Below are 15,511 nucleotides of genomic sequence, written 5' to 3' on the forward strand. Positions count from 1 at the left end.
ACGCGGGGGATTATAAACGTAGTTAATAAAGTTAGAAATTAAGAACTTGTGAAATGGAGGCCATGACTAAAATTGCAATGAAATACAGAATATGCATCCAGACTGCATGATAGTATGATAGGCAAATATAACGGCCTATTAAGAAATCTAAAGGATGTAGTCAGTCTGAACTTGTACCAATTTAAAATAGGGCAGAGGCCTCAATTAGCAAAGGAGATTAGTAGAAAATTCTAAGAATCTTTCACTGTAGTAAGGTTGTATCAAATGATACAGAAAAGAATAAAAGGGCTGTTGACAATTTGGAACTGAAGATAGATGTATTTTGTGAGGAAGAGTTAGATACATTTCTTACACAATGGAAATATATTGAGGCTTCAGGTTCTGATAGTTTGGCAAGTGATTTAATTGAATACGGTGGTTGCAGAGTCATAGATAAATTACTGAAGATTGTGAATATAATTTTCGAAAAGGGGTAAATGCCTAGAGATTTTCGAAAACTTCAATTAACGCTTTATAAGAAAGGTGAAAAGAGTGAGTATGGTTATTGAGAAGGCATTAGCTTGATTTCAGTGAGAAGCAAATTATATAGCACGATGATACTTTTAGACGAATAGAAGGTGTAAAGTCTTAAGAGAAGAACAATGTGGTTTTAGGAAGGGAAGAGAATTCTTTGGCCAAATTTTTACTCTTAGGTTAATAATTGAGAACTGTCTGTGAGTCACATGATGCCTCTATTCCTTAGAGACACCGTATATAAAGCTATAAGAAAAGATCCGTGTAGTTTTAAGAAGGGGAGAGGACGTGTTGACCGAATATTTACTTTTCAATTAATAATTGAAAAGTGTCTCGATTGTTAGATCACTTTTGTCCATAGTATTTAAGCTGACATATTTGCTTTAGTAAAGGTTCTGTCCTAGTTTTGTATACCATATAATCACACGAAAGGGATTAGGGCTATGGAGATGGCTTGTTTGATTGGAAATTAGAAGTCCTAGTAGCCTTTTAAAAGGTTAAAAGTAATTCAAAGGGCAACACTCGTCCTCTTTCCCTCGAATACATCCGATCAAAATTTTGAGATTGCTATTTTGTTCAAAATAGTCTAAAGATCAGTTAGGAAAAACTCCTGGGTCAACAAGACCCCCCAGTTGCAAGTTATGCTTTAGGGGCACATAAGGTTCTTGTGAAAGGGGTGGTCGTAGAAATTTTAGAAGAGTTGCATTTGATTGGAAATTGAAAGTTCTAGTTCCATTTCTATGATTCAAAAGTTATAGAAAGGCAACTAGATCCCCCCCCCTTCCAATATATTTTTCCCAAATGCGTCCGATTAAAAATTTTATATAGCTATTTTGTTCAAAATAATTCAAAGATCATATAACAATATTTTAGGGTTGACATAACAACCAAGAGCTCTATGGCAATGATTGTAAGTTATACCCGGGGGCATATAAGGTTTTTTTTTAAGGAGTGGTTATAGAAGTTTTGGAGTAGTCTCATTTAACTGTAAATTGAAAGTTCTACTTCCATTTTTAAGATTCAAAAGTTATTGGAGGGCATCTAGCCCCCCCCTCTAAACTCTTCCCCCCAATGCATCCAATCAAAATTCTCAGATTGCTATTCTGCTCAAAATAGTCCAGAGATCATGTAGCAATGCCTTTAAGGCTGACCTAACCCCAAAGAGTTTGGGGCAAGGGTTGTAAGCTATACCCGGGGATATATAATGTTTTTATTGAAGGACTAGTCATATAAATTTTAGAAGAGGTTTATCTGATTGGAAATTGAAAGTTCTAGTTTCCTCTTTCAGAATCAAAAGGGATCAGAGGGCAACTACTATCACCCCACGCTCTCTTTTCACCAAATGCATCTAATCGAAAGTTTGATATAGAGATTTTGTTAAAAATAGTCTAAACGTCATATAAAAATGTCTAGAGGGTTGACACAGCCCCCCAGAACTAAAGGGCAAGGGTTGCCAGTTATACCCCAGGGGCATATAAGGTTCTTACGGAAGGGGTGGCCGTATAAACTTTGGAGGAGGATTTTTTTATTGGAAACTGAAAGTTCTAGTTCCCTTTTAAGAGTCAAAATCGATCGGAGGGCAACTAGTCCCCCAAACCCTCTTTTCCCTAAATGCATCCCATCAAAATTTTGAGATAGCCGTTTTGTTTAAAATATTCCAAAGATCATATAACAAAGCCTCCAGGTTTGACGCAACCGTCCAGAGCCTGAAGGCAAGGGATGTGAGGTATGCCCCAGGGGCACATAAGGTTTTTCTGAAAGGGGTGGTCATTTGAACTGTCAAGAAAATGGCTACCAAAATTTTAGATACCCATTCTGTTCAAATAGTTCAAAGGTCATATAACAATACCTGCCGGGTTGACAAAAGCCCCCAGAACCCTGGGGGAAGGGTCATAAGTTAAGCCCCGGTGGCATATAAAGTTTGTATGACAGGGGAGCAGTATAAAATTTGGAGGAGGCTCATCTGATTGGAAATTGAAAGCTATAGTCCCTTTTAGAGTCATAAGAGGTCGAAGAAAAACAAACCCTCCCCCTACACATCATGTTTTCCCTCAATTTATACGACCAAAATTTTGAGATAGCCATCCTGCTCAAAATAGTCCAAAGATCATATACGTAATAATGCCTTCAGTTTTGACAAAACCCGTTAGAGCCCGAAGGCAAGGTTTGTAAGTTAAACCCCAGAGGCATATAAGGTTCTTATGGAAGGGGAGATAGTATAAACTTTGGAGGAGGCTAATTTGATTAGAAATTGTGATTTATAGTTCTTTTTTTAAGAGTCAAAAGTGACGGGAGGGCAACTAGCCCCCCAGGCCCACTTTTCACAAAATACATGTGATCAAAATTTTGAGATAGCCATTTTGCCAAAAAATAGTGTCTAGATAATATAACAATGCCTCTATAGTATATTTATGGAAAGGGTGGTCTTACAGACTTTGGAGGACGCTCATTAGATTGGATGTTAAAAGTTGCAGTTCCCTTTTTAAGAGTCAAAAGTGACCACACCCTTTTTTCCTAAATGCATCCAATCCGGGGAAATTTCACGGGAGAGGAATTTCTTATGAGGCTTTCTGCAGGAGGAATTTTTCGGCAAATATAAAATAAATAATTGAAGCGAAATCTCCTAGCTCCTTTTCTAATCCACATATCGTTAAAAGTCTTTCTATTCCCTCTTTAATATTCTCCCACCACAGAGGGTCACAGATACTAAGACCACTTTCAATGAAAGACACGTTATTACTACCCACTCCAGCCCCCCCCCCCATATCTTTCATTCGTACTCTTAATTTTCTCCTCCTGACAAAGAGGGCAACACTCGCCAAGCTACACCCCAACTTGTCCTCTTGCTTAAGAATGTTTGGCAAACAGACAAACAAGTACTATAATATTGACGAAGATTATATTTTTTTTTTTTTTGATAAGACTAAGTATGGTTCAAGAAAATTGGAGAGGATATCTATTCGTTTTTTTCTATAAGTCTTATCAACGATCCGTATCAACAACATAACAGAATTGACACTGTTATATTTTAAAATTCATCCACTTGACTTGCTTCACTTATGGCTCCTGCCACGTTAGGGGTGGCGTAGAGAGCGTCGCAACTCTGCTCCTTCAGGCTGACCGGTCTACTGCTATTAGTGGGGCCTCTTCGACAGCAATATTAGCTATCTCAAGGAATTTGTTGAGGCTCTCCTTCCACCTTGTCTGAGGTCTGCCCCTCGGGCAAGACCAGCCATTATATTTAGCGTCAAAATCATAGACTATTCGGGCTGGGGTTATCGTCGGCATACGAAGGAGGTGTCCGAACCATCTGAGAGTACGGTGCGCTATTTGGAAGGAGAATGGTACTTGGGAGGTGAGTGCGAGCAACCTTGCGTTGCTTACAAAATCGTCCCATCGAAGTCCCTGAATCCGATGGAGCTGTTTCGTCTGGCAGACGTCTATCAAGCTGAGGATTGCTGATTTAAGAAGCCAGGTTTCTGCTGCATAGAGGTGGACCGAGCCTACGGATGCATTATACATTCGCATCTTCGTGCGCCTAGATATATGCGGCATTCTCCAGAGATTGTTGAGCCTTCCGAAGATAGACGAGGCTTTTGAAACTCGGTTGCACACCTCTTCCTCTATAGAGTCTTTATTAGACAGCAGGGAGCAAAGATAAGTGACGTTCTTTACAACTTCAACAGGAGCTCCGCAAACAATTATGTTCTTAGGGGGCGAGACTGGGCTTGGGGGCTCAATTGCCATTATCTTTGTCTTAAGCCAGTTTATTTTCAGCCCCACTTTTGCTGCCTCTTTCTATAGGACTTCCAGAGCGTCAGTCAAGTGGCCGACCGAGTTAGTAACGAGAACAAGATCATTTGCAAAGTCAGCGTACGTCAGAACGCGATCTCAAAACTGTAGACCAAATGGCAGGCGATTTTTTGTTCGTGTCATGACATGGTCTATCACGCAATTGAACAGTTCCGGGGCGGCAGGACACCCTTGTCGTACACCAGTTTTGATGCCGAATGTCGTGCTCCGTTTGCCGTTGACTTGGACGCAACCCACGGTCTCTTCGTAAAGCTTTTCAAACAACTTGCAGTATTTGTCTGGTAGACCAGTTGATCGAAGTATCAGCCAGAGCGAGTTGCAATCCACCGAGTCAAACGCAGCCTTGAAGTCCACAAAGGCTACATATGCTTTCCTCCTGAATTCCTTCGTCTTCTCAATTAACTGGCGCATGGTAAAGATTTGTTCGACAGTGGATCTCCCGGGTATAAACCCCGCCTGCTGGACTCTCCTCTTTCTTCCGAGGATACTTGTGCATCTATCCAGCAGGGTCATAGCAAAGAGCTATCCAGGCACTGAAAGTAGCGTTATGCCTCTGTAGTTCGAACAGATGTTCTTGCTCCCCTTTCTCTTCCATAAGGGAAGGATTATACCTGCTCGCCAGTCCTTCGGGATCCATTCTGTGCGCCAAGCCACAGAAAACAGTATATGGAGCCAAAGTAGCATTGCCGGTCCGGCATACTTCAGGAGCTCAGCAGATATTCCACATACGCCTGCCGCTTTGTTGTTCTTCAAACGTTTTACTACTGTGTAGATTTCTGATGACGTGAAAGGAGTTTCTGTGTCACTTGTCAGCAGTTCGTGGGTGCTGGTGGCTAATATGATGAGTTCCTAGTCAATCTGCGTTACGGCTTCGGCGTTGAGGAGGCCCGACAAGTGGTTTTTCCATCGACTGACCTGGGCAGCTTCGTCACTGAGCGGCTGACCCTCCACAGAGACAACACATGCAACCGAGGGGGCTATGTCTCCTGTTAGATCACGGAGATGCTTATAGAGACTGCCAAATTTCTCATCCGCAATATATTCGAAATTGAAAATAAATTACAAATATGGATTTTTATCTACATTCAAAAGCAAGTCTCCCAAAGAGGACGAGGCTATAATATGGGGTCAAACCAGAGTCTAAAAAGATTAGCCCAACCTTAAAGATTTTACATAGCTTTGTTTAAAATTAAAAGTTTGTAGATTTCCAAACCTTCATTTTGAAATGATCTGCTAATGAATGCCGATTGGCAATCATTATCAAAACTAAATACAAAAATCAAAAGATTAGAAGCAGTGTTGACACTGTGGACACTGACCTGAACTAAGGTGTCAGCCCGAAGATTCAACATAAGGTACACTACGCCGATCTTCGAATTGTTTTTGAGTTGACTTACTAGACCTTTCAGAATGAGAGTACCAATATGTAGGAGGCTGACTTTCTTTATGTGACTTTTTGTTTCGTTTAGATTAACCGATAACCTAAGGTTTTCCCCCCTTTGACTGATGTGATCTTTCTTTGCCAAAGCTATTTATTTGTACAATAATGAAAGAATCCACAACAATCTGAGCACTTAGGATACTCCTAATTTGCCACGAGCCAGTCACACAAACTACAGCTGAGCAGATCAAGAGGCTGGAATATTCAATCAAGTAATATCCGGAATCTTATTCACAAGTGGAGTCACGGCCACGGTATTCCCCACTAAAGGTGCAAGACAGCACTTGCAGCTATTACTTACATTGGTGGTCTCTTTCCAGCAAGATGGAGCATGCCCTCGCAGCTCAAACCTATTATGACATTGAATTGAAAGGAAACTTGAAGACTATGAGATTCTTTCGGGTCTACTTTTGGGTTCTAGAACTCCAAAATATTATTTTTGTGTGACAGCACAAGGAAAAAAGCATCCACACGGAGTCCTCTGACTGTTCTTATACCCGAAGAACACCTTACAGAACAATTATAGTTATTTTTAAGGTGTTTTGTAAGGAAGTCAAGAAAATTGTGTCCTCTGCTTAAAAAACACAGAGAACCAAGTTAGGGTCACCTTGAACATCATCTGTTCTAACACTATAAACACATGCGATTGAATTCTCAAATGCAGCATATTGACTAAACTAAAAGCAAAATGAGACATTAAAAATGAGACATTAGCCACAGCTAAATTTTAGTTGAGCTGCCAATCTTAAAAAGCGTCCTTATAATTGTTGGTTCTTTGGATTGAACATAACAGACCTATTTCTAATAAAATAAATGATCATATTCTACTTTGATGCCATTTTTCAAGTATAGGCTATAGTAAATTTCTAAAATGATCATTACTTAAGTTGAAACTTCCTAAGTAGTTTACTACATAGTTCCTAAGTACTAATTACTAACTTCCTAAGTAGCCTGAGTTACCTGAGCTAAGTGATAGGGCAATTTATGTAAAGTAAATTAAGCTGGTTTTCCATGCCTATTTGAACGGGGAAAAAAACAATGTTTATCCGGCATTATAATTTAAATGGAACCTCCTGAATAACCAAAATGCATCTAGTTCTAACATAAAGCAAATAAATTAAGTCCATTGAAAATTGGGGTACATCTTTTGGGCCATCTTGTATTTTTTTTAGGCCTGGGCTTATGTTCACCTATAAAATACAGGAACTTCTCCTATTTGTTCCATATTATATTTCTACTTTTTTATACATAAAACCCATTGAAAATTCTATTATATAAAAGTCATTTATAGTATTTGAGAAACCTTGAACATATTTACGAATACAACATAATAGTATTTCTCCCTTTATCATATTTTGAATATCCTCAAAAGGGTTTGCTGGCAGTCTCATAAACTACAGTGAGCCATATGTAAATCACAAATGGTGCATCTGGCAAGTTTAATCTAAAGAGTCTACAACTGGAAAGAGTGAGTAAATTTTCTGTTTCTTTTAAATTTACATCTTTGTTTAAAAAAGAAAAAACGTACCCTTGGTCCCTAGGTTTGATGATTATCTCAAATCGCAAAAGTTTATCTCTTTGGTCTTTCCTGGTGAAGTTCATGATCCAACGAACATTAATTGATTGATGAGTTATCACTGAAATACGAACGTTCTGAGGAATGAGATCCACTGTATTCACTGTAATAAAATAAGAAAAATATTTACGCCTATTGACTAAAAAAAAATATATTTCAAAATTTGAATGGGTGGAATTGGGAGATGGGTGTGGAATAAAAACTAGCCTTAAAATATAAAACATTCGTCACTTTTAGAAAAAAAACTGTTTAGGTATTACTGCGAACTTAATTTGAAAAATGTGTGAAACGAAAACGGTGGAATCTTGAGCTAGAGCATATGCAATTTTACAGTTCAGAACGTTAAATCCTAATAAAGATTAAATAAAAAATATATATTTTTTTAACTGAAAGTAAAGACTGACATTAGACCTTAAAACGAACAGAAATTATTCCGTATATGAAAGAGGTGGTCCCCTCCTGAACACCCCGCTCTTTACGTTAATGTTTGACTCTTTCTCACAACCATTCTATATAAGACAATAGAAAACTTTACCGTCTAGAGCGGGGCGTTGAGGAGGGTACAGCACCTTTCATATACGGAATAATTTATATGCGTTTTAAGTTTTAATGTTACTCCTTACTTTCAGCTTAAAAAAAACTTTTTTTATTTAATTTATGAACGTTCTTGAATTAATGCAGATTTTGAATTTGGCTCACCGTACATGAATAATTACAATGAAATTTTAATATTAATTTTACTTTTTTAACTATTAATAACCTTAAAATAACCTAAGTTTGATTGTTGTTCCAGTTGTTTAAGAATGACTCCTGAATCACAAATACTGTTCAATTAGAATAATAACCTCTTTTAAAAGTTAAAAAACAAAATTTAGCGTAACAGCAAGCTATTGAGGAGAGGCAACCCATCTCATATATGTAATATTTTCTGTTCGTTTTAAGTTTTAATGTTGCTTCTTACCTTCAGTTGAAAAAAATTGTTTTTTTATTTAATTACTGATGGGTTTTTTTAAATAGTGTTGGGAAATCCAGTTTCTTCTCCATGGAAAATTCGCTTCCCCCACGAGAAATTTTTCCATGGAAAGATTCTCTCACGTAACTTAAATTAGTGATATATGTGGAACTAATTTTGTAAGGCCTAGCAATACAACGGCTAAAGATGTCGAAACAATATTAATGAAAATGAAAGTCACAAGTTGAGCAATTCTCAAATCACTGAAATGACTGAAAGAAAAGATCTTTAAAAGATATATGTAATAATTTATGTTCGTTTTAACTTTTAATGTTATTCCTTACTTTCAGTTTGAAAAAACCTGTTTTTTTATTATTTAATAACAACCACAAGCTGAAGACATGCAATATCTTTGGTTTATTATCGCATAAAAATCATAGTTATGAAGCTCCTTAAGGTAAAATTAAATGCTAAGATCGGCCGGAAAATAACACAAACAAATTATTGTTAATATCGGTCAGTATTTAACAGAATTCGACCTTTAGTATAAAAAGCTAGGTATTGACGAGAAAGAGAACTTCCTCATATTCGTAATATGAGGGGGTTCACCCCCTCGTCACCTCGTTCTTTACGCTAAAGTTCGAATTTTGTTCCAATTCTTTAAGAATGACCCCTGAATAACAAAGTAAAGAGAGCAGTATTGAGGATTGGACGAACCTTCTCATATACGTAATCGGTATAACGGCTATGAACAACGGCTATGAAGAGCATAATTAATCCCGGAAAAAAAGCGTGTATAGTGATTAATCCACGACAATCTTGGAATAATATCACTGGAGACAGAATCTTCAAGTTTAGATGCATTCAGCACACTTTTCCACTGTTTACCATTAGACGGGAATTCAGCGCCCGAAAACCGAACTGCACAAAGATGACACTTATAAGCCGATTTTGTTTTCTGCTTGGTGCTAAAAACTTGCCCACTAGAAGGTCTATCGCAAGCAATCCAAAACTTTAACCAAAACCTGGCTTGATTCTTAACTTTCTTAAGTTCCGGATCACAATTCCAAAAAGTTTTGCGGGTGTTAGGTCGCACGCAAAGAAACGGAACAGCTATTGCTTCAGCTTGTTTAATTGAAGAGATGATATTTCTATAGTAAGCATTTAGCTGACCACAGACATCACTGACAAAATAACCAGTACCAGAAGATGAAAAGGTACAGATATATTGGATAACAGCAAAGCAAGAGTCGAAAAATAGAGTGACCAATTTGCATTACCCCAATCACGTTTGCAAGTCCATTTTTGAGGCTTAGGAGGAGCACTGAAGCTGATTTTAGAGCTAATAGATAGATCAAAATAAGATGGAGGTGGTCATAGTCTCTCTCCTCCTGGTCGACTTGAACATCACACGAATGAAGAAGGGGCGAACACACACAATGGTCTAAATCAGAAACTGCACCACTATTATGGATATATGAGAAGCTGCAATCTTTATTTATAACCCATTGCGCATCTGGTAGAGCATTTAGCAGGGTCTCAGAACGACTGGATGGTAAGTGAATGTTGCAAATTCAGATCACCGGCAAGTAGCCATAAGTAGCCGAGATATTCGATGCCACTAATTAGACATTGTAGCTTATCACAAGACTTGGCAAAGCTCGAGAATGACTGTACCGACTTTTTATCATGCGGCAGGTAAGCATTTATTAGGACAGTGTCACCAAGTCTTACAGCTAGAAAGTGCTGAGATGAGTGGTATCATACCGGGGATAAATCTGCAAGAGTCCGTCTGATATAACACTCGAGACCACCAGAAGGCCTTCCCCGAGTCCATCTAGCGTTGGTACTAAACATTGTGTGATCACGATTCCTTCGCAAAAAGTTCACGCTACAGGCAGGAAGAAAATGTTCCTACAGGAAACTGACATCAAGACGGTTAAACATTTCTTCCAGGCTTGGCACTTTATCCTTAGTCCCGTTAATGTTAAACGAACACATGGATATTTTGCTACAGTTCATTTATGAAGGCGCCCAGTAACGTTCTTTACAAGAGCTTGGAGATGGGGACAGCGAAAACTAAATGCCACATGATCACCTCAACAGTTTGCACATTTTATGGGATTTGTACAGGGGGTTTCCTTGCAGTACTCATGAGGACTGGAGCATCTGGAACATTTAAGGGAGGTACTGGGACAGTTAGCAATAAGATGCTCAGGAGACTGGCATTTTCAACAGCATCTTGGGATTTTCTTAAATTCATAGACAGGGCTGACACAATTCATATTCAACTTTCAGTCCCAATCTAAGAGCCAAAATAAGAGATCCTTGATCACTAAAAGCAATCTTGACACACCGTGAATTGCCAATCCGGGTGGCTTCAATAACCCCAGAACAGTTTTTGAACAGAGATAAATCAAACGAGTCGCCAATCCTTTTCCCGATTCCGTAAAACTTCTTTTCCACAACCTTCACATCTGATCCGCATAAGACCAAAGGGGCTGAATCGCAAAAGCCACTTGCCACGACACTTTCAATATTCACTATTATTCTGTCCCCCGAGGTGCAAATATTCTCAGCACATTCATGTCCGGCAATTTTATCAATCACAGCTTTTCGTTTCGACGGATTGTCAAGATCACGCGGTGTCTTTATGATGACGATTGTCGCTTTATTCGTTTCAACTGGAATAGGAGCACCATCGTCCCTTGGTAACCCATGGAAATGTAGATCATAAACAGTCACCTTGTCTTTAATTTGCAGCAAAGTCTGTTGAAGAGTATTAATTTTTGCCGTGATCCTAGAATAGGCTACTGCAGGTAAAGATGGAACCTCTGTGGGGGAACGTATCACGAAAACGAGCAGGATAGGATTAGACCCAGATTTATTGAACTTTAAAACCAGCTGTGAAATTGTATTAATTCAGTGCCTTGAGATTTAATATAATTCAGTGACCTTGAGGATTACAGAAGTTTGACAATACTCTGCTACGGATTATAACCTAAAGTAGACTTATTGATATGGACTAATTGCTTGGTTTGGATTTAATAATACAGGTAGCAATAACAGATCGTCCTATTATTTTGCGTGGCGTTCGAGTTACTTTGGATTAGCTGATTAAGGATGCCAGAGTATGGTGGTGAATAACAAAGCAGGTTCCGCGGACCACCGGGCCAGCCGTCAATTGCTGATTGTCACTGCTGCCGTGGGCCTGCCCACTGAAAGTTAAGTTGAATTTTCTTCTCTTTTTTTTTGGTTTTTCTTGTAGTAGCGAAGTAATGTCAAAATTCTAACAGTTCCAGCTTGCGTTAGCGAATTTCAAAAGATTCCCGCTCTGGCCCGTAAGAATTATCCAAGTTTCAAAGGATAAAAAAGGAATCTTCAACTACTTAGTTTTTGCGTATGGAGATCACACAGAGTCGCGCCTAACGGAAAATAGTCTCATCTCGTTTGAGGGCAATTACCGCGAAGCATCTACAAAAACTGATAAAAATGTTGAAAGTGCGCTTAAAGAGGTTAACCCAAACCCGGACATTTGTAAGACGGCTTCCAAAACTTTCGTGTCGCTGAAAGCAGTTTTTTCTGAACCATCTACCGCGGATTTCCAAGCTAAAATAGTCGCAACTGAGGAAGAAATCGCTAAGACAAAAGAATCATTGATGAGCGTGATTACTAAGCAAGTTCAAGATAAATGCGGAAACGACCGAACTGTGAAAACTTCTGTTGAGACTATCGTGAGTGAAACATACTCGTCAGTGTCGCTTGAGTTTAATCCGAAGCTACAGCAATTGTTGGTATCAGTAAAGAATATCAAAGGACTGATTGAAAATTTAGAGAACCAAATGCAAAATTAGAAATTAAAATTGATTTTCACTTCTAATTGCTCATGATCATGAGCCAGAAAAACAGCTTAGAACTCTAGTTCTTCACGGTATTAAGCAGCAGCCGGGTGTTGACTTGAAGTCGACCATTCTGAATATAGCCTCGCAAAATCTGGGGCTTTCCGGTATCTCTGTGATTTTGCTATGATTTACAGGTCGAAATTGAATAATCCAGGGTCGGCAAACAATAAAGTTGCACCAGTGTTCGTGAGATTTTCTACCTGTGAGAGGGCCCCGTAAAGTATTCGCGAGTAAATCAAAATTGGCTGGTTCGAAAATCTTTTTGTCTGAGTCTTTAACCAAGCGCCGTCGTGATATCCCGAGTGCCGCGAGAGACAAGTTTGGCATGAAAAATGTAGGGTCAGATCGTGGCCAGGTTCTCGCAATGCTTCCGGGTGAGTGAGCTGCTCGTCGAATTAACTCGCTTTCAGATTGCGTTTAGTTTGTTGTTTATGAGTAGTTTGGTAGTGTTTATCTCGTTAAGATGTTCTATATTGCTCTTTATTTATATTTTTATTTTGTTGGTTATTTTTTTATTTCTTATGAGTATAAATATGGTCCCGTTTGAGCGCGGAACAGGGATGAATTATAGGATTCTCTTTTGCGTAAGTTGATATGAGCAGTAGTTTACGTGGAAGATTGAGTGATTTGCAAAGTAATCCATTTAATGTTGATGATTATTTGTTGACGGCTTTGGAAATGATGGGTCACAAATTAGTTTTCGTCCATCTCTTGATAGTAAATATCGCCAGTTATCAGCTTTGGAGGAGTTAGACCGGTCTGGATTTTGTGCACGTACATGGAATTGTCATTTAACGTCTTCTTACCATGAGATTTTTGATTTTATTTCCCGATCTAATAATTTACATATAATGGCATTATGTGAAACATTTTTGGGTCATGATACCCTTCTCTCGCCCTTTAACTTTCCAAGTTATGAACTGATTGCTTGAATTCAATCATCAATGGGACTTGGAGACCTGGCTTTCATTGTCTGACAGGATTTGAATTGGAAAATTAGAAAAGATTTGGACATTTGAAAAGAGGGTAAGATAGAAACTTTTAGAATAGAAATTCAGTTTGAAAATCGAGCTTGTATTTTTACTGTTGTATATAAGCCACCAAGTACATCATTTGAAGAGTTTGCTAAAGGATTTGAATGTCTTGCTGCAAAGGTAAATAGATCTAGTCAAGAGTTTATATGTATGGGAGACTTTAATTTTGATTTGTTAAATATGCGTGGACCAAATTTGGATTTTTTGAGCCTCATGATGTCAAATGATTTATACCCGACCGTGAGCATTCCAACGAGAATCACGGATCATTCGGAAACGCTCATCGATAATGTGTTTGTGTCTTCAGCGATACTAAGTAAAGCGTGTTGCTCTGTTGTTATAAGCCCAGCCTCCGACCATCTTCCGGTTGTATTGCATTTGAATTCTGAAGTGAAGAAAAATAACAGAAAGAATAAAATACCAATGAGTGAACTGAAGCCAGTTAATCTGAAAAAATTTTAAGAACAAATTAGTGTTATTAACTGGGAAACAGTACTGAATGGAGATCATCCGTCGGAAGCATTTGAAAAGTTTAACCAAATAGTGTCGAATATTTATGATAGCACGTGTCCGCTTAAAGAAACAAACCCCAGAAAGAATAAACCGAGAAAACCGTGGTGTGATGATGAGCTGCTTAATCTGTTTAATATGAGAAATCAGGCGTGTGAGGAGCATCTGAATCATCCGCAGAATAATGAGCTCCATGTGATGTATAAAGAGCTAAGGAATAGGGCAAATGCCCTAAAGGAAAAAAAGAAGGCATATTTTACAAATGTATTTGAAGAAAGTAAAGGTAACCCCAAAGCAACATGGCAAGTTGTGAATGATCTTCTAAAAGGTCCTATGAAGCCATCGGAGCCAAAAATTGTGCTAAATAATAGGACCTTGGAAGAAACTGAGGAAATCTTCAACGCATTTGCACAATATTTCTCTGAAATTGGCTGCAAGATTCATAAAGAAGCAAGGAACTCCCATGTTTTCGAATCAAGCAGTTTTGTGGATGAGCGAGGAAGAGGTTTCGAAATGAATTTCCAGCCTTGTACTGAAGAGGAGGTACGCAAAATTGATAGCACGATTAAGTCAAAAAGTGCAGGAGTTGATGGAATGAGCCTTAGAACGCTCAAGTTGGTTCTGGTTTATTTGCTTCCTGTCCTCGTATACCTTATCAATATTTCTAAGGAAAAGGGAATGTTTCCGAGTGCGCTTAAAATATCTAAAGTTGTACCGTTGCACAAAGGTGGAGTCAAAACCGACATATCTAATTGGAGACCAATATCAATTCTCCCGATCTATTCAAAAATTTATGAAAAGATTGTTCATCACCAGCTTTACGAGTATCTGATGAAAATTGGTGTTTTACACGATGGTTAATTTGGCTTCCGGAAAGGACATTCGACGACGCAGGCAGTCCAGCATCTCCTGGAAAATATTATCTCAGCACTTGAGAATGGCGAGCAGTGCATGAGCGTTTTTATTGATTTTAGAAAGGTTTTCGACACTGTTTATTTTAAGATTTTATTGGAAAGGCTGTATTATTTAGGCATAAAGGGTAGTGTTTTAAATTGGTTTGAATCGTATTTAAGTGAAAGGAAGCTACGAGTGACTTTGAGTAACAAATCTTCTCAGCCGTTTCCCATGAAGTGTGGTGTTCCACAGGGCTCAGTTCTTGATCCTCTCCTGTACCTGATATTCATAGACACAATGAGATTCTATATTCCTGGAGCTTCAGTTACTTCGTTTGCTGACGACACGGCTTTAGTGATTGCAGCAAAGTCGCGGCAAGAGCTCTTGTTCAAGGCGAATAAGGCGCTTGATGGCGTACATGAATTTGTTTGTGCTAGCCTAATCAGAGTCAATACATCAAAAACTAACTTTATGATTTTTACGAGGACTGGTACTGCTCCCACTATCCGTGGTGTGATTCTTTACAATGGCCTACCTCTCTCACAAGTCGAAGAGATCCGATATGTGGGATTCACCCTGGATCGAAACTTCAGTTGAAGAAAACACTGCGACATCATAGCACATATGCTGGCGTAAGGCCTTGGAATTCTGAACCGTTTTCAAAATTTTTTACCTTCTAAAATTCTGCTTTTATTGTATTTTTCATTAATAGCGCCTTACATAAATTATTGTTGTTTGATTTGGGCGAGTAATTTTAGTTGCAATTTTAGAAGAGTTCAAGTTCTGCAGAATAAGGGTGATTGGAAGGTATGATCGTGTTATTGATTGTACTAAATTACTTTTTAAAAAGTTTAGAATTTTAAAGGTTGGTGAAAT

At 38.5% G+C, this 15,511-nt stretch overlaps 1 protein-coding gene across 1 annotated transcript in view; it reads right to left on the bottom strand.

Annotated features, from left to right (window-relative positions):
* The window catches only part of LOC148956062 (uncharacterized), a 185,839-nt gene that overhangs the window by 126,457 nt on the left and 43,871 nt on the right, over positions 1-15,511 (bottom strand). The window contains exon 2 of the mRNA XM_089093874.1: positions 7,296-7,446. Within this exon, the coding sequence (XP_088950000.1) occupies positions 7,296-7,446 (151 nt within the window). The remainder of the gene's footprint in view (positions 1-7,295; positions 7,447-15,511) is intronic.

Source organism: Artemia sp. Qi Xiang Cuo, chromosome 1 (genome assembly GCF_049724085.1).
Source record: "Artemia sp. Qi Xiang Cuo chromosome 1, ASM4972408v1, whole genome shotgun sequence".
NCBI lineage: Eukaryota > Metazoa > Arthropoda > Branchiopoda > Anostraca > Artemiidae > Artemia > Artemia sp. Qi Xiang Cuo.